The sequence below is a fragment of the Eurypyga helias genome, unplaced genomic scaffold (genome assembly GCF_000690775.1).
Source record: "Eurypyga helias isolate BGI_N326 unplaced genomic scaffold, ASM69077v1 scaffold6589, whole genome shotgun sequence".
Taxonomy (NCBI): Eukaryota; Metazoa; Chordata; class Aves; order Eurypygiformes; family Eurypygidae; genus Eurypyga; species Eurypyga helias.
This window is the reverse complement of record NW_010270039.1, coordinates 41417-68236: the sequence shown is the minus strand read 5'-3', so window position 1 is coordinate 68236 and position 26820 is coordinate 41417. Positions and strand designations below refer to the sequence as shown.

Sequence of the window (26820 nt, the reverse complement as noted above, 5' to 3'; positions counted from 1 at the left end):
ACAGCCAGCAGCTCAAAGACCAGCCTTTGTGCTTGCAAAGAGGCAGCGCGGGAGAGTCCGGGCACAGGAACCCCAGCATGTCCAGGCCGCACGGGCACTTGGAGCAGGCTGCGAGCTCAGGCTACGGGAAGTTCCCTGCGTTAAATCCGGACTCGCACTCCTTCCTTTAGCCTCGTCACAACTCCAAGCACTTTGAAAGCAAACACAATCTGAAGTATCTTACACACAATGAGGGAATCATTTTATTAGATTATGGAAGACAGCAGCATTACAGTACAAAAAGTTACAAGAGTAGCAGAAAAAAAGTGTTTTTGGTTTAAATACTCAGGATTATACTGGGGAACATGAGAAGGATAGTACCCTTTTTCTAAACTAACTCCTAACCAGGTTATCAAAATAAGTCTTGAGTATTTAGCACAAGTAAAAAAGTTACAACAAACATTATAAAATGCTTTAATAAATAGTTTCTTTTCTGAAAGTTTTCTTTTTTTTTAAGAACATGTCAAACAAAAATGTACTAAAACAGAAGATCCTGCAAAGCAAATCCTGTGTTCCTGTATAAAATAATTGGTTTCAAAACATTCACGTTTACATTGTTTGTGGGTCAGAATTTATACTCTCAAACATCCGCTCCTCTCACTGGTAGGGTAACTAGGTGTACGTAGTGTTACACTTCAGTAATTAAAATAAGCTTACAGATTGCCCAGTTAATAGCAATAATAAAGCCTTAAAAAAAAAAAAAGGCATAAGCCTTCCATTGCAAAGAACCATTTCTAATGAGGTACTCCCATCTTCTGAGCTTGCCAGCCTTTTCCCTTTAGAGCAAAAGATGAATAAAGCACAACAGAATCAAGATTGAGGAAAATATTGTTCCCTTCATTAGGCCTGTATTTAAACGCAAAAAAAAAAGTAATACCACATGTAATTAACATTCACAAAAGGAAAAACCAATGCCTCGCTACGTTGGTACTGTACAGTAGATGCACCCGTTAGTGTTCTTGAGATGGGCTGAACATGGGGATAAACAAACGTTTCTGGGTCTATTTACACCTAAGTGGTTATGTTCCTATGTAAATACAAATGACCAACAGATTCCTAACATTGATTGTATTAACATTTTCTAATCTGGACATAATACCAAAAAAAAGTCTTATAAACTGCCATAAAACCTCCTTTTCTGCAACATAAATTAAAAGGAATGACATGTAAAAAAAGACCAAAATATTTAAGTTATTAAATCAAATATACAGAGTGATTCATTTAATATGTACATATTTACAAAAAAGCACTTTCACTATTAGAAAATAAACTGTGTCAGTTGGGGAACCTAGAGTTCTCACAATTTTTCTATATTGATATGGCAGTCTTTGACAGTTGCTATAGAAAAAGTTTAATCTCAAGGCACTTGTCACATGCTTCAATACTGCAATTCTAAAGGAATTAAACAGAAATCAAAAGGCCACTTTTAAACCACAGTTGAAAGATCTCTTATTTTTTTGTTCCTATTACAAAGTGTGTAAGGCAAATTTGGAAAAACAGAATCTTACAGAAGCTACTAACGTAACAAGTGCAGTGAGCTGCCATTAATAGAGATTCAAAGTCAAGAAAGCAGTTTAAAGTTCACATAATTTCCTCAACCAGGAGGTTTTAAAGCCACCATTAAATTAGAGCAAGTAATAAAAAGAAATACATTCTGTAAACAGTGTACAGTCTTTTGTAATAAACTTTACACATATTGAAAATACAACCTCTCCTCTGCCACACAGCGAGTGTATTATAAGTAAACTTTACAAAAATAGCAACTATCAAAGATTACTCATTTTTTTCATCTGACAGTCATTGAATAATTTATACAAGGCTAAAGAAACAAAATAAATTTTATTTATTATTTTTATTTTTTTTTTTTACGCAAAATAAAGAAACTATGAACATTTAACTCCAGATACTTTTAGTCCTTGATGGAAAGTGGAGATACCAGTTTTCCCCCTCCCCAGTAAGCGCAGGCGCAGTCTGCCTACGTTCTACACACAGGTTAGTCTCTACTGCCTTCAAAGTTTGATGCATTCACATTTTTTACAGATCTGTTGTCCATTTTGCCTATTTGATGGGATTTCTTTACCGGACTGCTCTCTGATGTGTCAGGGGCCTTTGCTGGCAAAGGCTTTGCGCGTTTGTGAGAAAGGAATTTGTCCATTTCCTCATCTCTTTCCTCCTCTTCATCCTCCTCTTCCTCATACTCTACATACTCCTCTACTGCATCACAAGTTCTTTTTTGAGGAGATATGAAGTTTTTGCATTCATAACGAATGTCTTTGTTACTGTAAGATCTGTCTATAGGATTTCTTATGGGATTTAAAGGCGCCCACTGGTTATTGGCACCCTCTTCTCTGGGAGGACGGCTTCGCTCTCTCTCTTTTCTTCTCTTCCGAGTCCACCACACACAGATGATGATACAAGTCAGCCACACAATGCTAAATACCACACAAAGAATTGGAACCAAGTAATCTAGAGGGCAAATAAAAACAAAAGGTTTAACAGTTACATAGCACTGGACATCTGCAGGGAGTGCATCCACACATAACTACAGGTTAGCCCTCGAGACGTTTTTTAGGAGAAAGGACGTAAGACGTCATTACAGCACAATAAGTGCCTGAATGCACTGGTCCACCCAGAAATGCTCTTTAACAGTTTAAACTAAGTCAGCATTTTCACTGCTTAATGATGAAGGGGGAAATGCTACATTTGAGATTTTTTTCCCCTTCAACAGACAGACCAGTTACACAAGCAGCTTCTTTCTCAAGCATCTAAAAGCTAAGCTGGCTTAGAAAACCTCAGTCATGACTCTAGAAAAAACAATCTACCCTATAGATAGAAAGGCTATGAAGAGTACCCTGCATCCAAGTTGCTCTAGAAGTACTGGCACTTGCATCAGAAATATGTCCTGTATTTACTGTCAAATAAGAGTCCTTTGCCATAAAAGTCCAGACATTTATGTACCAACTATCTCAAAAAGACATTCAGGTTAGAGCTACGTAACCAAATCAATCACACACTCTTTACAATGTTCCAGTCTTACTTCAGAGAAAAACACCAGGATATTGTCACTAAAGCAGAGTTGTCACTGCTCAATGAACGAACAAAAGGAGTTAGGTAATTGCTTTTCTCCGCATTCCCAATCACAAATCCCTCCAGTGCTCTTCCAGCCACACAGACCCAGATCATTTCCCTAGGAAACCATCCCTGAAAATGTATGTAACATTTGGACGATCAGCAGAGGGAGGCTGAGGTACATCAGCATCTTTGCAATTTCTGTTCAAGACAGGAACAGAGCTGGCACACACCTTCGGGGGAGCTGAGGACGTGGTACATTTGCCAAGGCCTTAACAGATGAAAGACATTCCCTAGGAGGGAAATGCAAGGGAAGTGGAACCAGACAATTTACTAATTGCTTGGACTCTGGGTGGAAGAACTTCCAGAATGTTGGAAAGGTCCAAGAAAGGGTTGGGAGAGCCTCGTACCATTCTAAGACTTCCATTCTGGGGCTTAGTTGAACTGGAGCCTTCCAGAGGCCTTCCACAAGGCAGTTTCCTGCCTCCCCAGGCAGGAACAAAGGTATGCAAAAACTGCTTATTTTGGCATAGCTCTTGAAGAGCCAATGTTCAGAGATAAAGGTCTCTCCATTCACACCATATCCTCATTAAGAGGAATGAAACATTACATTTTAAGCCAGCCATACACTAGTGAGAAACACGTTGAGAGAGCAAAGTTTAACATTCTTACAGCCAAGTATTAAAAGACACTAGAAATCTTTAACTCTTAAGATAAATAATGTACAAGCACTTCAGAAGGGACTCTATATCACACTGTGTGTCTTCCCCCTCCCCATATTTTCGTTACGTCACAGCCTCAGTTTCTATAGTGCAGCAGCAGAGGGCTGAGGTCAGGTTAAGGTTAACATAGTATATTCAGAAAGGATTTGAACAGCACATGAGAACTCCTGATCTTGTGAACGGTATGCTTAGACAAGAGAAGAGGGTTGGAAGTCAGTCAAAACACTGGCAACAGTAGGTAAGGATATTATGCTAGGGGTGAGGTTAGGTTTAAACTAGCTCAGAAGCACAGAACCTTGATTTTAAAAGTCACTTTCTCTTCAGTTAGTTACAGCAATTAAAGAAACAATCTATTTCCCCAACATGTAAAGACAGACAAGTAGGGAAACAAAACATTTGCACACACAGAGAATGTCTGCACTGAGAACCTTACCTGATGATGAATTCCCAACAACGATGGTCTCTACTTTGACTTCAGTTACTGCCAACATTACAGTGCTGTTTTGTCGCTTAGTGATTGCATTTACTATAGTATTAGCAGCATTCTGTATAAGACTATTATCTTGTTCATCTCGATGCGGGACAAAAGACTAAGGGGAGTGCAGAGGAAAAACAAAATTAGAGTCACCCAACCATGGAAATCAACTTTTTAAATCCAGCTATATCCTTAACTGAGGTCACTGAGTTCCATTTACCTGACAGTAGTTACAAACAGTACCCTAGAAATCTACTGTAGCAACAGCATGGCTAGCCCTACCCAAACTGCAGACATAGTGTCAGATTTGGTGGGTAACACGCCTACTTGCTAATCTAGCATTGCCAATAAAAGGCAGCTGACTTCCATGTTAGTTACACTGCTGAGCTAAACTTAGTCACAGTTTGGAGTACTTCAAGACATGTGGATTATCTAGATAGAAGCTTGGACTAATAACAGTCTGCTCTATTTATACCATACGCTTTGCTTCCTGCACCATGGCTCAGCATGTTCTTTACAGTACTGGTAGAGACAGTTGAGCTTCTGCCTGGGTAAACACTTTACTATGAAATTAACCCCTCCTTGGAAGCCACCAGCAAGTGTATCTTCATACTGCAATATGAAGGGTCAATAGCCCAAGATTTCTGACAGAACAGGTAGGCACCTGTCCACTAATTTGGGCTGAATTACAGTAATTTATCATGAGGTTGTGGTAGCCTTCACTCATGAATGAAACCTGCAGTTTCAGCTATCTAGCATTATAGGAAATTGGAGATCACAAAGTTGCTCTGCAGTCAGACTAAGCCACAGACTGCATGCAGTACCTGTGCTGAAACAAAACAAGCTTAAACAACCTCTTCCTCAGCTCCAACTAGTAAGGAAACATTTTCCTACAGATATTAATATGTCTCATACTTACAATAGCAACTTCCACTGCATTCTCTGTGGAGTAAGACAGATCACACAATATTATCAGAGTTCTGTCCCTAGAAACAGTCCTACTAGCCGGTAAATACCGGATTTCAGAACAGATATTTTCAGTTGTAGTGCCCTGTTAGAAGCAAGGGAGAATGTATGACTTTAGTTCAAGTGACAAAAAGTACATTAAAAATAAACATCTTCAGAGGTTTTTTGCAAATCCTGAGATCTGATGAAGGTAGCAGAGAGGGCAGCAAGAAAGGTTAAAAAAAATAAATAAAGAACAGGGTTTTGGAATGAAGAGAGAGAAACTGAGCTTCTATGACTATCCTAGTACAGTCTGATCCCATCATGAAATGGAAGAAAGTAGTTGAGAATTAAAAAAAAGAAAACATTCAGTACAAATCTTAATTTTGCCTCACCCTTTAGACAAAGGGCAATTAATAGCAGAGGAGTATAATAATAATTTTTGTATGATTATGACAGCAAGGAATCATATTAGAAACATTAATCTTCCATGCTTTGACAATGAATATATCCCTACACATGCTGCCATACTTCATTAATAATTCCATTCTCACCTGGGGGACTTTGTCTCCATTGAAAATTAAAGTAATTCTAGCACAGTCATTGTCCAAGTACCCAGAATTAGGCAGACACTTGATGTTGGCAGGCAGGGGTTCAGAGGCACTGCATTCTCCCCAGTCCATGCATGGTGGCTGAAAACATTTTTTTTCCTGACCCATGGGACACTGGTTATTTGAATTATCCCAGTGTTTGTGTAACAGACAAGGTTTTTTCCCACACCACACCTAGAAATTAAAAAGAACAAAGTACTGTTACAGTTAATTGCTCTTATGCATCAAATCAAAATAAACAATTCACACAAGATAGTCATGATCTACTACTGCCTGCAAAAAAAAAAAAACCACACCCTATTTCAATCCTACTGGAGTCCTAGTAGAAGATGGAGATGCTGTTCCCCAAAATGAGGACATTTTGTATGGATAAAAGAGTAAGAACTGTGCAAAGATTACCTGAGACACCAGTGACTAGGCACATCTCTTCAGAGGCTTACAGATTTGCCCCACATAACTGAATTATACAGGATTTCAAGCATTTATTTTAAACTAGTCATCCAGGCTTCTATAAACTGGACAGAGAAACAACTCCACAAGGAGCAATTTCTCTTCAGTATTTATACTGAGATCCTTGTTACAGAATGCTCAACATATTAAAGACCTGATGCACATTGGCCATAAGCACCATCGCTTCAACCACTCCCCCAAAAGGAAAGGTATGCTGGTACACCCAGGTTACTGAGGTGCAGTAAGTTTCCAAACACAGCTCTGTTTCATCATGTAACCTTTAAGATTCTTCACAATACTATATAGCTATTAGTTTAGGAAGTTAGGGATTTCTTGAAGCACAATTATCCACAAGAAAGCACCTTTGTTCCATTACCAATGAAAGAACAGAACACTACACAGGGATAAATTGCATTTACTACACCACCATTTCTAAGATTCTGGTTACCTTCACATACTGTTATCTTCTGAAGAAATCTCAAACTTGAAATCACAACACCATTAAGGGTCTAAAATAGCATTTCTAAATGATTAACTGCAAAATTTATTTTTTTCTTTGCCTACATCACACACCTAGCTAAACAAAGTAAGATTAAAGCCAGATAGATTAATAAAACCAAGACGTTTTTAAACTGGTGCTTCCAGTGAAACGTGGGAGAGTGCTGTGTGAGGCGATGTTGTAAGTGCTATTAGTGCTCCTCTGGAGCCAGCCACCCACCTAGCCCTACAACTTGTAAGCAGCACTGATCTTGTCTCTCTCCAGCTGCGATGTAAAGCTGCACATGTACCACAAATCCACACAGAAATGTTATCTCAGGAGGGCTGAAAGGCTTGCAGCACATATACTAACATGTTCAAGCTGCATTTAGCCTAGTCTTATTTTTTCCTAAGTCATGAATAACATTAAGTTGGTTTCAGCCAGGTGGATTTAAGAAGACAGGTCAAAACTCCTACCTTGGTGCAGTCAATACGGCCATCCAAACAGTGGCAGTTGTTGCATTCTTGATCCCACCTGCTGCCGTGGGGAAAGGTCATTCCTTTAAGCCAGCAAGGCTTTCCAATTCCAATTACTAAGAAAAAAGCACACAGACACTTTACCTCTTCAAGTTACTGAAGCTATACAAGTTTAAATCAAATACCAGCTACTGTTCCTCACACAGACTATTGCCTGTGAACTGTATTGCTGGCTGCACTGTACCCTACTGCTTTTGAGTAAAGGTTGACAGCAGATATGGGAATACCTTCTTGGCACCTCGGACCAATTCTTCCAGGGGGACAAGTGCATCGGTATCCGTTTATTTCATCTATACAAGTGGCACCATATCCACAAGGGGAAGACTGGCATTCATCAATATCTAGACAGAAAACAGGTAAAATTCAATGGCAAGGACATAGAACTTTGTAAATAGACATTTACTGAGATGTAACTTGACAGTACTTGCTTTCCTAACAAGCAAAGGACAGCTTGGCTTGAGAATTAGTCTCCTAATCAGATAGTTCTACCTTTCCATCAGTACGGTCTAACAGATTATTACAACCCTAAATCAAAGTTCTGGTGATCAAAGCAGCAGTCACATGCTGACTCATCTTACAGAGCAGAGGTGTTGGACAGCTGAAGGTGCTAATGTCTTCTCCACATTCAGCTACTGAACTCAAGTCCCACATCCTGTTCTGGCATTAAGCTCCAATATTTCAGCTTCCTAGAAAAGCACATGCTTTCAGGAAGTTATCACCGTGCAAGAGTTGAACAATGAATTGGCTCAACAATGCTCAAAAACATGACTTACTGCAACACAGTTTACCATACAGAAGAAAAAAGTAATAGCTTAGTTTAAGAAAAGGAACATCAAATATCTGTTATAACAACCTTGAATACTGAGTAGGTTAGTTTAGTACATACATAGCACAAAAGGCTCTTATAAACAACCACCTTCATAGACTCAGGGGCTTGGTCATAGAAATCTAGTGAAGGAGGCAGGGAATAATAGAATCTCAGGGTGGTTTGGGTTGGAAGGGACCTTAAAGACCATCTAGTTCCAAACCCCTTGCCATGGGCAGGGGCACCTTCCACTAGACCAGGTTGCTCAAAGCCTCATCCAGCCTGGCCTTGAACACTTCCAGGGATGGGGCATCCACAGCTTCTCTGGGCAACCTGTTCCTGTGCCTCACCACCCTCTCCGGGAAGAATTTCTTCCTGATACCTAATCTAAACCTCCCTGATTTCAATTTAAACCAGTTACCCCTTGTCCTTTCACTACAGGTCCTTGTAAAAAGTCCCCTCCAGCTTCCTTGTAGCCCCTTCAGGCACTGGAAGGCTGCAATGAGGTCTCCTTGGAGCCTCCTCTTCTCCAGGCTGAACAAGCCCAATTCTTGCAGCCTTTCATCATAGGAGAGGTGTTCCAGCCCTCTGATCATCTTCGTGGCCTCCTCTGGACTCGCTCCAACTGGCCTATATCCTTCTTATGCTGAGGGCTCCACAGCTGGACGCAGCACTCCAGGTGGGGTCTAACAGCAGAGTAGAGGGGGAGAATCCCCTCCCTCAACCTGCTGCCACACTTCTCCAGATATGGTTGGTTTTCTGGGCTGCCAGCACTCAGTGCTGGCTCATGTCCAGCTTTTCGTCCACCAGTCCATCTGAATGGACTATGGAAGCATAGACCATTCAGATGCACAGCAGTGCATTATTTGCTATCCCGGGTCACTAATTAGTGACCAATACTAATTTATGCAACAGTCTACCAAAGGCAACAAACCAACCTGTGAAACTGTGAGCCACAGGTACCAACTGCTTCATTTTCAACCATAACCCTCCTCTTTCGAAAGGTTTCTTTCCACTGAAAATGAACCCCCACTCCAACACCTCAGAAAAAACTTTTTAAACACCAATTCTTGGATGATGCACAGTATCAGCTCATCTTTTCAGTTTAAAGGACCAGACTTAGAAAGTGATTGTGATAAATGGTAGCAGTGAGACTGTTACCCATGTAGACAACAGAAAATACCAAATGGATGCAGAAGGCCTTTTGCTTCTATTCTAGTTTCCTTCAGAAGTGCTCCAAGATGCTTTGTGCAAATACAGAAGTATCTAAACAACTACAGGGTTTAACTATTTTTCCCTCCTCTCTTCAAGCTATGTTGGTTTAAGATTGTCCAGACCCTGTATGCTGAAAAAAGTGACTGTTAACTCTGTTTCTGTTATCAGCTATAAAAGGCATTTTTGTCAGAGCTACTCCTTCTGTCTATATCAGTCTTAACAAGAAAAAAAAAAAATGTGTGCAGCTCCATTAAAATGCAAAGTATTTGTCTTTGACAACAAATAGTACCCCTGATTTCTTGTCTGGAAAAGGAGAATCCAACATCCTTCACTGCATGTCTGGATCTAGATACAGGATTATCTACCATCCCTGGTTCTATATCCAGAGATCACTAGGCTGATGCTACCCCAAGTCCTACAGTCACCCTCCAACTGGAGGTGTTGGCTCATTTACTATTTGCCAGAATGAGGATGAAATCTCAGCTTGAAAGCACACCACCATACTGACAGAGTGGAAGGACCAAGCCCAACATAGCCTTGAGGGTATGGAATACAAAAGCCTGACTGTCCGAAGAGGTAAAAGATATCTGCCACATTCAAGTTAAAATGGTAATATTCCATACCCCCACTCCAAAAAACAACCACCACCAAAACACTCTTCCACAACACTTCATTGAGGTTTTAGAGTCTTTTGTTTCCCATTCTTTACAGTTTCTATCCCTCAGGATAACTGCAGTGTAAGAGAGGGTTTTTTAATAGCTTCGAAAAACTACCGTATATCTGTTATTCACGTGCCAGCACTACACTCCTGATGGTTTTGTTTTCATTATGATGTCCCAGTGGATTTGAGTTTCTAATGTTAAGTGGAACACAAGTGCTACACATCATCTTTAATGACAAGTTGCTTATCAAGAAAAATACTTAAAAACTTAAGCTATGAAGAAGCCAGCACCCCAGAACCTTCAGAAATGTCTGGTGAAATCCAGCAACCAAGTTTGAGCATAATTTAAGCCAATTCATTTCAGTTCCATTTAATGAAGATGGTAACATAAGCTGCCATTATTTACAAGGTAACAGTACCTGGCTGACTGACAGGTGGCTCCTGCTTCTTTATTCAGAATTCAGCTAACCTAATGCAAAAAGGGTCACAGGGCATTCCGATTTGTGCCAGAACTGGTACTTACTAATTCTGCAGTCAGGACCAGCAAACCCAGGAGCGCATTCACAGCGAAACCAATTCACACCATCAACACAGATGCCTCCATTGTAACTGTAAAAATAAAACACTATCAGCAAACCAAGCATTCTCAGGATAGATTCACTAGTCTAGAGATGAGCAAATCCCCTAAGTCTCATGGAGCATGTTCAAATGCAAATTTCTATTAACCCTATTCACATTACTTTCTCACTATTCAACAATGCAGAATTAAAAAGTCCCCACTAATTCATAATATAAGTCTACTTAAGACTTCTACATTGTTTCATTGGTCTCTAATTAAAGCTTTGTTAATTAAACCTGCTGCTGCTGTTTAGGGGGATGATCTACTCTCATCAAGAGAGAAAGAATCATGTTAGACAATATTGCTTACTAAGTCACCTATTGAAACAGGAACACCCTACAGTGGTGTGTGTGCGTGAGGAGGTGTATCAGAGCTCAAGGAGATAAAACAGCACTGTAAATGAGTACAGAAAAAGTCTGAGCTTTTGCAAGATTGGTTTTTTTAATACATAAGTACAGCTTATTGCATCAGAATGTACCACAGAGAAAGAAGGTAGATGTGTTTGCTTCATCCCCATATCAGTGTTTTTTCCCTTCAGTCATAAATATCAACCTCTGTAATTTTAAATATCCCCTCTGTATCTTCAAAAAAATTATTTTTAAAACACACTTATACACAGTATTTGATTTAACAGGACCTTTTTATATTATCTGAAATTATTTACTGTAAATTAACAGGTTTTGATTTCCCATTTTTTATTCTAACACTCAACTGGGAGTGCTTCAAATGTTATCAAGTCTGATTCACTTCATACCACCGTAATTTACTGGCACAAAGATTACACTAAAATATGTATATGTCAAATATGGATCAACTCAGGAGCGTTTTGTGGTCTTTGTTACTATCAAGCAATAGATAAGGCATGGCAAAAAAAATGTTTTAAGATTTTTAGAGGTTGACTTCACTTATTTTCGGTAGAATTAGTTCTAATTGGAATAAAAATCCTTATCTACTGCGCTCACTTTTATTTTCACAACAAGTACAGAAATGCAGTTTGCATACTTACCATGGATGAGGGTTGCAGTCATTGGTATCTATAAAAAAAAACCCAGAGACTAGTGTAACTAGGGGCATATTTATTTTCTAATGTATAATACTATAGTTCAAGACACACTGTATTTGATAAGGAAAGAAAAACAATACAGAATTGAACATTTTCTTCCACACTTGCAAAGAAATTTCACAATTAGACCTAACAGACCAATGAAATAGCCTCTGCATAAAATTTAAGGTAACAAACAAAAATTTAACAACTTCAAAGCATTTTGATATATCAAAGACTGACAGGCAACATGATGGCAACCTAATAGAAATAAGAGGGTATCAGTTGCACTGGCAGTGGATAATTCAGCCAGGCTCAACACTTTCTAAATGATTACACTGCTTTGGTACTTCCCATGTGTATGAGCAACTAGCCAGATTTCTTAAGTCTTTCCCAATATAAATGGATCCAAATTATTTGTTAGTATTTACACTAGCACTGTCAGCTTTAAAACAGCTAATTAGGGCATACAACAATGTAACAGTAATCTCCCAGTAGTTTTAGAGTAAAATCAGAGCTCAAGTTTAGATTTATTCCCCCCCAGCATGTTATGCTTTGGAAAATAACCAACAAAGTTGCAGGCCAACTTTGGCCTCCACCTAACCAACTCATTGTATTGATATGTTAAAGTAGTTAACTACTTAATCCTCAGAGAAAAAGATGGAATACACTTTACTGCCTGCTTTTTCACACACTTTTCATTATTAAAATTAGTATTTCTGCATGGATTTTTTTATCTGCACATGTTCCCAGAATCAAATTTCTGTAGAAGGTTGAAAGTCTTGTTTTGGCAGAGACTTGGTGCAAAAAGAAGTGTGACAAGTTCCTTTCATTCATTACTTGACCATCACCACCTTTACCTACCTCCCACCCTGAACAATTCAGATCTTTTGGCACATGAACTCTATAAACTTTGTTTCAGTTAACAGCTCTGTGCCAGACACTCCTTATAACCCATGGGAATGTAGGGGCAGAAAGGAGAAAAACCTTACTTTGTGTGCACGTACGTCCCTCCCATCCTTCTTTGCAGATGCAAGAAAAGGAATCTCCACTGCCAACGCATGTTCCACCATTCATGCAAGGGTTTGGAATACAGCTGCTGTTTTTAGCTTTGAAAAAAAAAAAAGGTCCCTATTTAGCACAGAAAGTATCATCTGGATCTCTCAATATCAATCCTCAATAGCACTTAAGCCAACTGTGCAAGACTTCAAGGTCAAGACTCAAAGTAGTTACATCACATGATAAACTCTCATCTACCTTCACCATCATCCCAATTCATTTGATTGTACCATGAAGTTTTATAAGAGATATCTATTTTTTTCCCCATCTGCATAAGCATCATTTAATTACTGCTAAATTCCTACTCCAGCAGTGAGTTATCCAGGTCACGAGGTATACTTCATAATAAGATACTAGTATCTAAAGTTCAGATTTTGATTACATACTGCAATTGTATCTATAAAGTAGAAAAAATACATTAAATTACCTTCATCCAACTTCTTCATCCTAACAGACACTTCATATCCAGAGAAGTGTAGTGCGATGGAGACCACATTCAGTCCCCAAAATGAACAAGGGTAGTTCCCTACAGCAGGCACTAACCCTGCAAACCCCCTAGGAAGAACCACTTCATTTCTCCTGAGTATGTCTGCTCATACGCCTTTTGATCACAAGCATTATGAACCTTCCAGCAAGTGAGTGACCAAGTTCCCAAAGAAACCTTTACACAGGGTCTCTAAAGACTAATAGAGAACTCAAGACACAAGTCCAGGTGTTCCAGATCTGCTCAGGAGAAGCTATGTTAAAAGACCATGTGAGCAGCCTCTGGAGAACAGCTTCCTAAAAAGCAGTATCATACCAGGTGAGTGGAAGAAATTACTGTAAAGTTCCATCACCAGTGAACTGGAACAGCTTCAAACCAGCCAGCTAGAAGAACAGTGTGTCTGTTTAATAAAAAGTATTATTTAAACACTTCTCTACAGTCTGTAGACAAGTCAAAAAGCTTACCAGTGTTGCAAGTACTTCCGATCCATTCTGGAGGACATGAACAGCGGAATGTATCTCCATCATCATAGCATGTTCCACCATTGCTACAAGTATTTGCATCACACTGGTATTCACCTATACATCACAATAAGAGCTTTAATTTCCATTGGTCTTGCTGAATTTTAAGACCAGGTACTTCTTAGTCATAAAATAAACTTTTAAAGATACTTCATATTTAAACACAACAGTACCAGAAACACATAGTTCCACTTGCTGTATTAGAGGAAACAACCAAAAGAGTGGAATCTAAAGGCCATCTCTTACAACACTATTTTCACTACATAAAGGAATACATTTTAAAGTGTTCTACTTTGTGGCTGGGAAACTGGAAGAGGTAATGAAAATATGCCTATTATTTCATTGCAATTGTTTTATTTTAAATTTCAGGAACTCTAATCTCACCAGAAGAAAGAAAACAAGTCTTTGGGTAAACTAAAGATCAAAGTAAAGAACACTTACGTGAATGGCAAGTTTTGCCTTTCCAGTCATTCTTACACTCACAATAGAAGTCATTTACCAAATCAATGCATCGGCCACCATTGTGACATGGGTTAGGAGAACAGTCATTGAAATCTAGAAAAAATATTAAAATCAGATGATCTAGCTTAGCCAAGGCCATGAGAAACTATAAAATAGTACTTTATAAAGGAAATAAACTGTTTACTATTTAGGAAGACAGCTTTCCCAATTATTACAGGGCTATCTTTATATAAGCAAGGAAAAAACTCTGATTTCATACAGAAAAACATGAATTATGAAGGATTTACTGACAACCTAAGAAACCATAGAGAATGATACTTTTTCCTCTTCATAGAGAACCAAAGAAGTTTTTTCCAGTAAACAGCTATATTCTGAACTTCAGAGAAAACTTTCTAGTAGGGACCACAATGTGTTGAAAAGGAGCCCCAACAAAGGCCATCCACAAGACAGTTAAGGCTCCCTCTCTCCTGCTTTATGTCTCAAAATACAGAGAGTTAAAGCCATTAGATGGGTGTAAGTATACAGATGCACAGAGTTATGTGTGAGTGTATACCCACACTGAACATTAATTTTAGAGAAAACTTCACTTGAGACAAATGTTTCAATAGGTAGAACAATTATTCCAGACCAAACAAAAAAAGGTCTCGACAGTGACAGCTGCCAAAATCTTCAAGTCTTTATTTCACATCTTAGTTAGCGCATGTCCTGTAGTAAGCCTCAGCAAGTCCTTGCCACCACACTTTAGAAGGAGCTTCATTCAGAGTAGAAAAAGAGCCAACTGCCATTTCCTCTGAGGTACCTTAACCATGAACTGGCTTAGTACACTTCATTAGCTAAGCCCCAATATGTCTCAAGCCAGAGCAGCAAAAGTAAAGGCCCACTTCCACTGAACCCAGAATATGACACTGACTCATGATATTCGTGGAGTAAAAATTCAGGCTTCAGCTTGCTAGAGGAATGGATATTGAATTTATAACTTCCTTCAGCAAGGTGGAAGCACATTATAGCTTACACTGGCTTAAAGCTAAAAAGCTTTTCAAGTTTGGAAATGACTGCGTATGAGTAGACTGAGTAAGGGACAAACTTCTATGTGCAGCAAGTAGTAAGAAGTGCATGTGTATAGCAATAAATGCAATATAATGAGTAGACCCTCCAACAAAGCATATTCACTTTCTTCTCTCCTAAAGAAAAAAAAAAAAAAAGAGTACTCTCCTCATATATATCCTCTGCTATACCAAAGAATCAAATTACTGTCCTATTAAAGGAACTGAGACTTCAAAAGCTGCTACCCAAAAGTCTTCCTGAAAATACCTTTGCAAACACCACTGGGTAGAGTGTCATTATCGAACAGAGAAACTAACCCATTTTTATTATTCACCATGTACCAACCATCCCTAAGTGTTACAGCAAAGCTGTACTGTAGTTGACCCTGCCATGCTTAGCAGTACTCACTTGTGTCACACAATTCTCCTTCCCAGCCACTTGAGCAGAAACATCTAAATGAATCCACTTCATCGATGCATGTCCCCCCATTCTTGCAAGGTTTCCCAAGACAATCATTGATATCTATGACAGAAAGTCAACAATTATTGCTCACACTTGATCTTTGCTCACCTAGAGGAGTGATTTATACTTGGGTCTCCAGGAAAAGCAGCCTGAAGTTATATTCTCCTTGTACATATGTAAGAACAGCTCAAACATCTGTTTTCATGACTGGTAACGTTTCTAGATGTATTCTCTCTCACATAGCAAGTCGAACCAGAGCATTAAGTTTACCTGGCAAAAATATCCAGGCGTTCAAAAAATACCTGGAACAGCAATACACATGCTATTAAGCTGTACTGCTAATGTGTCTGTCCCTCCTTAGTCATCCCCATGATGGAGAAATCCATGGCTTCTTGTAAAACTGTACATTAGAGTAGCAGGTGCAGACACACTCATGTTGAAGTTGGACTAAACCCACTTTTCTTTCACAGAGGAAGTATGAACCACTAAGAGACAATTGTTACTAGAAGAAACTGTATTTCAAGCAGTACATCTGAAACAATGCTTTATGCAACTTAAAGCATTAAGATTTTAATAAAGTTGTAAAGCTTGTTAACAAAAACTTTAAGGAAGTTTCAGAGACAAAAAAATTTAGACAAAACTCCTACTTACTTTCATGACAGTATATTCCAGTAAAACCTCTTTCACAGGCACAAGTAAAATTCCCTCCTGGCTGGCTAATACACCGTCCATGAGGCCCACAAACGTTGGATGAAATGAAACGGATTCCTTCTTGGGTGGCATTAGTGAAGACTTCTATTGTACAGCTGTCTATTACTAAGAACAAGAAGCATGTCATCAGACTATTAATCTGCATCACCAGATTTTAGTTTTTAAAAAGTAACCCAAAAATAAAGACTATGGACAATTTAAAAGTTAGGTTAACTGTAAGTCACCCTCTACTTCTTTATAAATGAGGACTGTTACAAGCATTGCATCTCACTACTTCACTATTTCACAAAGTCCAAATAAGTACAAGAAAAATGTTACTGCATTATGGTATATTTCCAGAAATATGGTTTTCCTTTTTTCATGTGCCACCAACATATTAAGACAAGTTTCTGTACAACATTATGTACCTTTACAAGAATTGTTCTTGCAGTGGTCCTTGAGATGAGAACAATTCTTTCCATCATAGTCATCAGGGCAGGCACAGTAATAATCTCCTCCCAGATCATAGCATTTAGCCCCATTCTGGCAAGGGTTAGGTTCACAGAAATCAATATCCATCTGTAAGAGAGCATAGTTAGTATCAGCTGCGTCATTTCCCAGGAGTAAGCAGCATTATCTGTGTTGCCAGACACACAGATGAAGCTAATTCACAACAAAGCTCAAGTTTTAAGGTTTATGAATCATATATATCACATCCCATCCTGCAACACAGAGAGAAGCTTCAGATTGCTTTAGTCAATCCTAACACAAAGCATTTCTGATACTGCTAAAAAGACAGCCCTTTGCAGGAGGCTGAACAAGCACGTTTGCTGTAACTTAGTTAGCAAAGAACAAGCCATTAAGAGACATCTTATTATGACTGTTCTGGATCATTGTAAGTCACTTCTGTCCTTCATACCCAAATATTAAGTGCTATAATGCAGGTTAATACCAGGTGCCTTTGTCAACTTTGTGTCTGCAAGACACTTTAAATATGGAGAACCGTTAAAAAAAACAACACACATCTTTTCTAGAGCAACTTCTCTTCCCATTTCAACAACACAGAATTTATTATAGAACCTCATAGCTTGGAAGGCACTTCTAGAAGTTTTTTTGCTCAAAGTAGCTCTAGTTAAGATGCTCAGGACCTTATTCCTACAAAGACTATCACTGTGACAATTTACACACAGAAATACTAGGCATATTTTGAACACTGCCTATATTTTACACTTCAGAAGCAAGATTTAAAGCTAGCTTTCATAATATAACCCTTAACACAGGCAAATGGCTGTAGCAAAGCAATTGTGCTGCTTCTTCATCTGAGACTCACACACAAGTTCACTGATCAGTGATGCTGTAAATTGGCCTCAAAATCCCAAGTGGCCCCAGAGGGAATATTGTATCTGTCTTCCAAATTGTTATTCTCAAGGATTGCTTTCCTCCCCTCAAGTGAATTTTTCCTTCTCAGATCTCTTGCGAGAATGATAATTTTCTATCTGTAAGGTTGAGAAAGCTAAGTCTGATAGTGATTTTGGTCACTATTTTTAGTAGTTCTGTAGTTAAGTATGAGAAAAAACTCAAAGCTGACCAAAACAGAAGGAGCACAAATTGGCATTAAGTATTTAATTCAGAGGAGCATGTACAATTCCAGATGCAATAGAGAGATTTTCAGCAAGGTATTTTGTGCTCTCATAGGGAACATTCAAAGCAAAACACAAAAAAATAACTAAGGTCTGAGAGATTCTCAGATCTCCTCTATCAGATGTCTCCATTTGTTTCCTTCCATTAGTGTAAATTTCCCCTTCCCAATGCAAGTTCAGTAGCTGGTACTTTAGCATCTGGAATCAATGGTAGATATTTCCTGCAACACACAAGGCAAGCAGCCAACTGCCCCCTATTATTCAAACAGATTTGCTAAAACTTAAATTACACAGTATGGGATGAATCACGGAAGAGCAGAGCACTCAAGCTATGATCCTTAGGTAGAAATTGTACACAAGCCATTAAGTACTGAACCAGCTTTATTAAACTGGTCAGTATCTGCAACCCTTTCTAATTTTGACTAAAAGGAAGGTATTGTTTCTTTAACAATGCAAATAATACAGAATAAAATTACTTCAGCATTTAAGAGAGATCACTCCAATGTCCTTAATGAAAAAATCTGGGAGGAAATCCAACCACATTCTAATCCAATGCCTCCAGTTGACACAGCCTTGCTAATAACCATAACACTTACATGAATCTGGCTGTCTGCGAAAGCCAGAAAGTACATACTTGGGCAATATATTTTTATATTGCAAAGTCTAATGCCTTCCCTAGAAAGAGGTAGGCCTTCATGATAATTAAGTACTTTATGAATTATTACCAGCATTTCAGTATTTCAGATATGAATCCTTATTTAAGCACTAGAACTACACGTTCCTAAAACAACCTCAAACAAAGTTCTGAGTGCCAATACTTGCGTATCTGCCTGCCTTTAATTATGGAGATACTCCTACCAACAGCAGTAGGATCACTTGAAAGGTGAATTCAGTTATGTACTTCAGAGTTATTCGGATAAAGACCTAAAACATTTTAGTGTAACAAGACACAGGTCCTGAAAATTGCAAAAGAAAACACGTCAAGCTTAAGGAACACTTGCATCCTTAAAACATTTAAAAGACCCAACATCTATGTGCCACAACTTGCATTTTATCAGGCTGAATATCCAAGTGTTACAGCTACTATGACAGCTCTGAACAACAAATTTGCTTATTCAGAGTGTCAAGTAACAGCTACGTTAGTCAGTTACGCCTTAGCCTTGGGTTACTCCCATTTAAACACAGATATATTTCTTTCAAGAATTCCATCCGTGAGAAAGATCACAGTAATGTCACCACTGCCCTTACCTCACACAAGACTCCTGAGAAGCCCTGTGAACACAGGCAACTGAATCCATTCACCAGGTCTTTGCAACGGCCTCCATTTTGGCATGGATTGCTTTCACACTCATTTGTTTCTGTCTCACAGTTCTTTCCTGTGAAACCACGAGGGCATAAGCAATGGTAACCATTCACTCCATCCTTCAGAGGGGGGAAAAAAAATAGAGAGATTCATTTATTGATAAAACTTGCACACAAGAATTAACTTTAATTCTGTTCTGTATTTATGAACTGCAATAGTACCTCAAAATTATTTTGTGAAACACTGCAAGAGCAACACTATGCTTTGAACATTTAACCTCATTTAACCAACCTGCAATCAAACCAGAGAATTCCTAACTAGTCAGAACAAGATTTATTTTCAACATGGCATGTAATAAACAAGAGTTACCTTACAAGTCCCTCCATGTTGACATTGTCCATGACAGTCATTAATATCTAGGGATAAAGTATGCAAGGCATTAGAATTTATACAGGAAGACTAAAAACTGTAAAGTACAGATCTAGCACAAAAATGCAGAACATTATCTTCAGAAAGGATTTTTCTAGATGTTTCAATGGAAAGCAAGGATGCTTGATGTCTTAGGAGATTCGTATTTTAAAGAAGATGTAATAGAAAATGACATTACATATTTCTATTACACTGTAATAGAAATGAAATCAAATGCTATCAGCTAATTTCATATCTAACATTTATAGTTAAAAAGTATTTTAAATTGAATCAGTATATGATATTCAGAGTCAGGGATGAGGGAGTAGGGAGAAATTTAGAGTTAGGTAAGTGTATATCTATGCTCATTTTAACAACACTATCTCTAAACTTTCAAACAGTATTTTCAGTTTATATTGCTGGAAGTTAGGAAAATCCTGACAACAGGTATTTTTTTCTTGTACAACCTTTTTTTGAAGAATAAAGCATCCTATGGTCAACATATATACTAAAGAAATACTAACTGATGTGACAATTTACTCCTGTCCATCCTGGAATGCAGTCACAGTAATATCCACCAATGAGATTTTTGCAAGAGTAAGCATTAACACAGGGTTTCCCCTCACACTCATTAGCATCTGTGAAAGAAGATAAAAGAAAGAAGAGAATAAAGAACAACCCAGAAACAGATTACCACAGCACCAAGCAAAGTTTCCATGCAATCCAAGCATCAGAAGCTCGTCTTACACATTGCTAGGGCACTAAAACCATTTGCATACCGCAGGTTTTTAATGCACACTTGTCTGTAGTAGCACATGCATGTTATCTTATTTTTTCCCTTTGCCAAAACTCAAAAAGGTAATATGTTAGTCAGGGCAAATCCCTTCCTTGCCTCTGTAAGCTCATAATCACTGTTCTGCCACCATGAAGGAGCTACCATCACCAATGCTGTACTTTGAAACAGAAGTTATCGGGCATTCTAGTAAGCTTCAGTTGGGGCTAAAGTAGTTACAGGTTCACGTGAAACTTCGGGCGTTAAGATCTACTAAAGAGAAGCTAAGATACCGATAGCAATACACCCCAATAAAGATCATGAGGAACACACACAGAGTTATTTAGAAATAACCTCCAGTGGTCTTCAAAACTTTAGCAGGCAATTTACTTACCAAGCTGACATGTTGCTCCAATCCACTGTTGTGGACATATACACTCAAATGCATTAACACCATCAATACAGGTCCCTCCTTGAGCACAAGGGTTAGATGCACATTCGTCAATATCTGCAAAGTCAAAGCGTGCCTTTCATTACACAGTTTGAAATTTGGCTTAACATGTATGGTTTTTTGTTTGTGTTTTAAGGTATTTTGAGATGAAGAGGGAGAACATACAAACATGCTTAGCAACAGACTAACATTTCTAACCTAACTTTAATTAGGCTTTTCTCACATCTTTAAGATAGAAAATTTCAGAGTTCCTCTATCTGCAAACAGGAAGATGATTCAGTTAATCTGCCAGCAATTAACACATTCGCTGAAAGTCATGTTCCTAGATCATGACACAAGCTTAGCCAGTATTTATTTTGAGGATAGTAGTCATTGAAAAACAGATAACACACCTGTGTTCTAAATCACAGACAACATGCAAACCAGTTGCAGAGGTCCATAATGCATCTCAACCACTTCCCTGTCTTCCAAACCATATGCTTAAATTCTTACATCAGTTGTCTACTCTTCTACTACTTAAAGAGGAGAACCTTTCATGCTCATGTTTATATTTCTTAAAATAAGTCCATTCCGTATTTTGCCTTACACTGGTTAACAACACAAATTGTCCTACAAGCTTTGGCAACAGGGCATTTCTTCATATATGGTCCACCTATGCTTTTGATAACCTGTAGACTGCACCAAATAGATGCTGCTGACTGCGCAGCACCATTAATCTTTTCAACAGCTATGCATTGGGAGCCGCTAAGACAGGTAAGGTAAGAGACTGCCACCAAATTCCACACCCACAGAGCATGATTACCAAATAAGCTGTATCAACCCTTCCAACCCAATGGGTCAGTCATCAGTAATGGAATACCCACCAATAGCACATGTTGGTCCACTCCACCCTGATGGGCAATGACACTTGAAGCCTGATGAAATTTCATGACAAATTCCACCATTAGCACAGGGATTAGATACACAAGCATGCTCCGCTGAGAAGAAAGAGGAAAAGAAATTCCTGCTAAATACTATTCCAGTATCAATGAAGGAGAACTTACATGGTTAGAAAACTGTGTTTCAACTAAAATGACCAAAAGGGTGGGAGGTGCCTGTACAGAAGTCTGCAGCCCCCCTCTTCCAGCTGCAGAGACTAAGATTCCCAGTAGGAGACTGAAGCAGGATTTTACTAAAAGGTGCATCATTCTTCATATCTACTGACTAGAAAGACTGAAGGCAAAGTCACTCATCTCAATACCCCAAGAGCTAAAGAAGTTCCTTATTAACCTACTGCTTCCAGCCACACGCTTCCATCTCTGGAACACTCCACTACTTTTATTTTTTTTTCCTTCAGTGAGACAAAACAGATAAGCTGTATGCAGATGTCGGAACAGTAGTAGTAGTTTAAGTATCAAAGGTCTGTTTAGCTTCATTCTAATGCTGCTCCTTGGAAACAGCAAAGTATAGAGCTACTTGCAATTACAGACAGCACTGCTTGTTGTCACTCCATGTAGGGCTGTAATGTTTGCAGGGGCTGCACTAATCAACAATCTAGCTGAGGAGGAACAAATTGTGTGCCATCACTTTTGATATTTTCCCTCTCAGAAGCCAAGGAATCTTTGGGAAAGAAAGAAGAAATCCCGTTGGCTAGGTAGAACTCTCTAATTGTTGCGAGCACTTATATTTTGGAATCTTTCAGATTTGTTATCTAGCTTTCAAACTGAGTTTATATTGTCGAGGATGTTAGGCACTAGTACCTAAAGCAGCTTATACACCAATCTACTGCTAATAATCAGTGTAGAATTCAAATGTATGGCTTGCTTTACCACTGCTGCTTCATCTGGAGGATGCTTCCCCACAACTTTCAGAGCAAGTTAAGACAAGATTTCATCCACTTTACAAAATACTTGAATTTTGCTGCAGCTGGTAGAATGTGATGTGAAGTTTTGTCTATAGTCTCAATACCACATATCACCTTACAGAAGTCCAAAGATCTACATCCTGATAAATGTGAAAACCTTCTGCTGATAATAGTTTAGCAAACTTAAGGCTAGTTAACTTAAGAAAAAAGATAAGTTCTTTCCATCTACATTTATATCAAGGAATAGCAAAATTCAAAGTGAGAAGTCTGGGAATATCACATAAAAAAAGGATTTAACTATCCATCCATTATGGCAAATAAAGTCACTGTAGGCCATCTAGCTGAACACTAGAGGTGAAAAAGTTCAATTGAAACTTTTTCTTTTTCTCCAAACCTTAAATCTTAAGCAATATAGCGAAAAAAAAAGAAAAGGAAATTGTGCACTTGCCCCTTTATCTCCAGAGACAGATCAGTCAGGAAAAGTCTCCAAGTACCAAAATAGTCTCTAGAGTACATGAAAGTTTTGGACTTTGTGTAACACATACACAGCTATACATGAAGAAAGCAATACACTATCTCTGAGGTATGGCTGAGATAGGAAGCAGTTAGTGTTGGACAGACACATATCTCTCTTATCCAAATCCAAAGGAAACTCTTGCAGTGTTTCTGTTGCCTTCAGTGGTTTGTTGAATAGCCAGTTTAAAGCACTAGACAGGAAAAACGGCACTGGCATACCCCCACTGTCACAAAGTAACAAGTTGCACCCCACCGGTTTTACACACTTCTCTCAAACCAAGCTAGTTTTTGAAAGGAGAGAACAGCCTCTCCACTCTACATAAGATACACAAGAGTGAGCATATAAATGCCACCTGGCTAACTAGAACATAGCCACGTCTAAAAGTTTCAGATTTCTGAAGAATATCCAGGAGTACCAATTTCGCAGTTCTTTCCAGAGTAGCCATCTGGGCAAGCACAGCGATACTCGTCTGGTTCAGTATTCATGCAGGTTCCACCATTCAGGCAGGGATGGTGATTTCCACAGTAATTCAGATCTAGATAAAGAAAAACACCAATCAACAGAGAACACATCTCACCATTTCAACCCCTAGTCAGACATACAGACGCCTTTCTAGTTTGAACACCATTCACCCACATCATCCCCATATTCCATTAGCTAGCCTGTCATCTCATTACTATCCACAGAGCAGGGAAGGATGATCAAGAGGAAACTGCATGAGTTAGAACAGTTGAGACCATTCCAAGCCTTTGTCTTAAATTTCCTATATATAGGTACCATCTGCCATAAAAGAATTGGGCACAGAAATACCCAGCTAGTTGTACACTAGTAGTAAAAAAAAAAGGTTAATGAGTTATCAGTTAATCATGCAACTTTACTTATTTTTCCTGAACATTAATGTTAAGTACCTTTATTACAGAGCAGGCCACCCCAGTTGGTTTCACAATTACACTGCCATGGTTCATTACAGCTCCCATGAGCACAGCCTGGGTAGCGGACACACTCATCACAGAACTGTCCTTGCCAACCATAATGACACCTAAGATGTAAGTTCACATGTTAAAAGTTAGCAACATGATGCTTAATTTATCAGCATTACAGGTATTCAGAACACTACACTTACCATTCTCAAGACCAAGGTCAACTGTTCAATGTGCAACAGATAACAAAACTTTTTCTCATGTTTAGAAAGAACATACTAGTCCTGTTGAACATCCTTACTGGAACTTATCTTGCTCAACTGTATTATACACCATGGCAACAAACACCACCAAGCACCAGGAGTTATCATATCTGTACATAAATTATTCTTTCACAAGTAGTCCCATCTTCACAGGATCATCTCACTAGGATAAAAATTGTGATTGTTGTAAGAAAAATCTGAAATTACTTTCTAAAGGAGACTGCTGGCTTGCTGCATCAAGCACAACAGCTTTTTTTCTCTAGGAAGAGACCTTTCAAGATATTAGCTAGTTTGTTCTGGAGCACTACAGTCTTGAAACAAGACCAGGGCACTCAGCGATGGATGCAGCTGCCTTGTCCATTTCCTCAGGACTCAGTTTTTCATGAGAACCCTTTTTACTGATTAATTCTATTATACCCTCAGTGTTCTCTAGTGACATTATGAAAAGGGCACTCTTTGGAGAAATGAGGAGACAGAATTCAAACAAAAGCCACTAATAATGCATTTGTTTTAAACAGCTGAAGTTTTGTCACAAGATTTCTTCAGAAACCAGTATCTGTTATCTGCACCAGAATTCAGCTAACACAAGCAACCATACATGCTACAGGAGAAGTGTTAAAGTCTGAACTGTAAAAAAAAGTCATAGGCTAATGTTTTGTGGGTTTTTTTTAGTCATATGTTTCACACACATACTGTAATCAAAAAGAAATGGTAAGCTTGTGCTTTTGGGCCAACCAAAAGAACATTCAGCCTGTTATTTTAACAGTACTTCTTACGAAGAATTTAAGGTCAATACTAGCAACAGAGAAATGCATAAAAACACACTGAATGGAGGTTGAGCACACATGCCAGCAGAACTCTGAAGGAGAAAAGTGTTAGAAAGGAAATGGTATTTATTTAGACTTAACACCACCATCTATTATCAATATGCTTTGAACACTATAAGAGAACAGAAAATAAATTCTTATGTCTTTGGTGTGCGGTGAGAGAAAAGATGATAAAAAGAGTATAAATGAAGAGTCTTGGTTCCCTGTGAATCAATCCACTTCCACCACTTCAGTAAGGTCTATCAATCCCCAGAGGAACAGAACAGGTTATGCTGGCAGTATACTATTTAAATTTTTATTATTTACATGGGCAGAAGGACTCTGGATGCAGATCTTGGTATTAACAAAGTTGTCTTGCAAAGTTCTAGAACTACTTTGAGTTTAGTCACACTACCTGCTCCTCACGGAAACCTTACAGCTGTGGGATCCCTGAGGAGAGCCTCAGCCATGTACCTAGTCCAGAGGCCTCCAATCGCTCATCTAAGCAAGGCTGTCAAAAGCCTGGAGAACATACACATTACAGAAGAAGCTTTCTTACGCTGTTTTAGCAGGAAGAGGAAGCAAATACTGCCCTGCTAAATTTGATCTCTTCCTTCCTCCTCAAGGACAAAAAAAAAAAAAGTATTTTCAGGGGCTGGTAATAAACAATAAAAAAAAAAAGCACTGTAACTCACTTTACTGGCCCCAACCCAAACCTCCATCCATGCCAAAGCTGGCACTACTGCCAGTGATTCACCATGACTATCCTAGCCAGAGCCAACTCCCCACCCACATATAACGAGCATTTTCAAGGGTTGAAACTCTGCATGAAAAAGCAAATAATCACAATACCTCAATTTGTTTTCCATACCCAACAGATAACAAGTTCACACTGGTGATTAAGAATGCGAAGAAAAATACAGCCACCTTCTTAGAACTTGAAGGCATCTTAAGCACCTACTTGAGTCTGTAGGCATGTCTGACTGCATTAAAGTCACTTCTGCAGACAAAGGTTGCTGCTTTTTCATGATATTTGACACAAAGTTTACTGTTGAAGTTACCACCAAGCCCGAGGGAAATAATTTCTAGAGGCTAAAAGCAGTCCAAAGGAACACAGTGTTTACAAGTCAAAAGGTTACTATGTGGTAAGCTGATCAGCCTTCAGTTTACAAGGAAGAGTAAATTAGGATTTCCTCTTGAACAGGAAGTCTGGTCGCATCCTACATTAGCAGGTGCTAGAGCAGTTTTAATTCAACTTCCTTCTAAAAAGATAATGTCTACATGGATCTCAGCTCACCCCTAGCCCAAGATGTGATCAATAAAATGAAATCAACTCAGAAAACAGAACATTGTCTTTTATGAGAAAAATATCAAGCCACAACACAAGGATGAAGAGGTTAATGATCCACTATGAGAAACCCAAAAGGTACAGATACAAAACCAACATAGGATAGAATCACAGCATAGTTTGGGTTGGAAGGGACCTTAAAGACCATCTAGTTCCAACC

The 26820-nt window shown here is 38.7% G+C and overlaps 1 protein-coding gene across 1 annotated transcript in view; it reads right to left on the bottom strand.

Moving 5' to 3' along the window:
- Positions 1–1475: 1475 nt before the first annotated feature.
- The window catches only part of JAG2 (jagged 2), a 42095-nt gene continuing 16750 nt past the window's right edge, over positions 1476–26820 (bottom strand). The window contains exons 4-24 of the mRNA XM_010158288.1: positions 24232–24362; positions 23739–23858; positions 21827–21940; positions 20907–21020; positions 20265–20378; positions 19702–19748; positions 19278–19451; positions 16818–16968; positions 16351–16515; positions 15646–15759; positions 14173–14286; positions 13675–13788; positions 12660–12776; positions 11632–11659; positions 10530–10615; positions 7553–7666; positions 7266–7381; positions 5805–6035; positions 5225–5356; positions 4264–4420; positions 1476–2505 (exon numbers count right to left, since the gene is read on the bottom strand). Of these exons, the coding sequence (XP_010156590.1) occupies positions 2033–2505; positions 4264–4420; positions 5225–5356; positions 5805–6035; positions 7266–7381; positions 7553–7666; positions 10530–10615; positions 11632–11659; positions 12660–12776; positions 13675–13788; positions 14173–14286; positions 15646–15759; positions 16351–16515; positions 16818–16968; positions 19278–19451; positions 19702–19748; positions 20265–20378; positions 20907–21020; positions 21827–21940; positions 23739–23858; positions 24232–24362 (2926 nt within the window). The 3' untranslated portion in view covers positions 1476–2032. The remainder of the gene's footprint in view (positions 2506–4263; positions 4421–5224; positions 5357–5804; positions 6036–7265; positions 7382–7552; positions 7667–10529; positions 10616–11631; positions 11660–12659; positions 12777–13674; positions 13789–14172; positions 14287–15645; positions 15760–16350; positions 16516–16817; positions 16969–19277; positions 19452–19701; positions 19749–20264; positions 20379–20906; positions 21021–21826; positions 21941–23738; positions 23859–24231; positions 24363–26820) is intronic.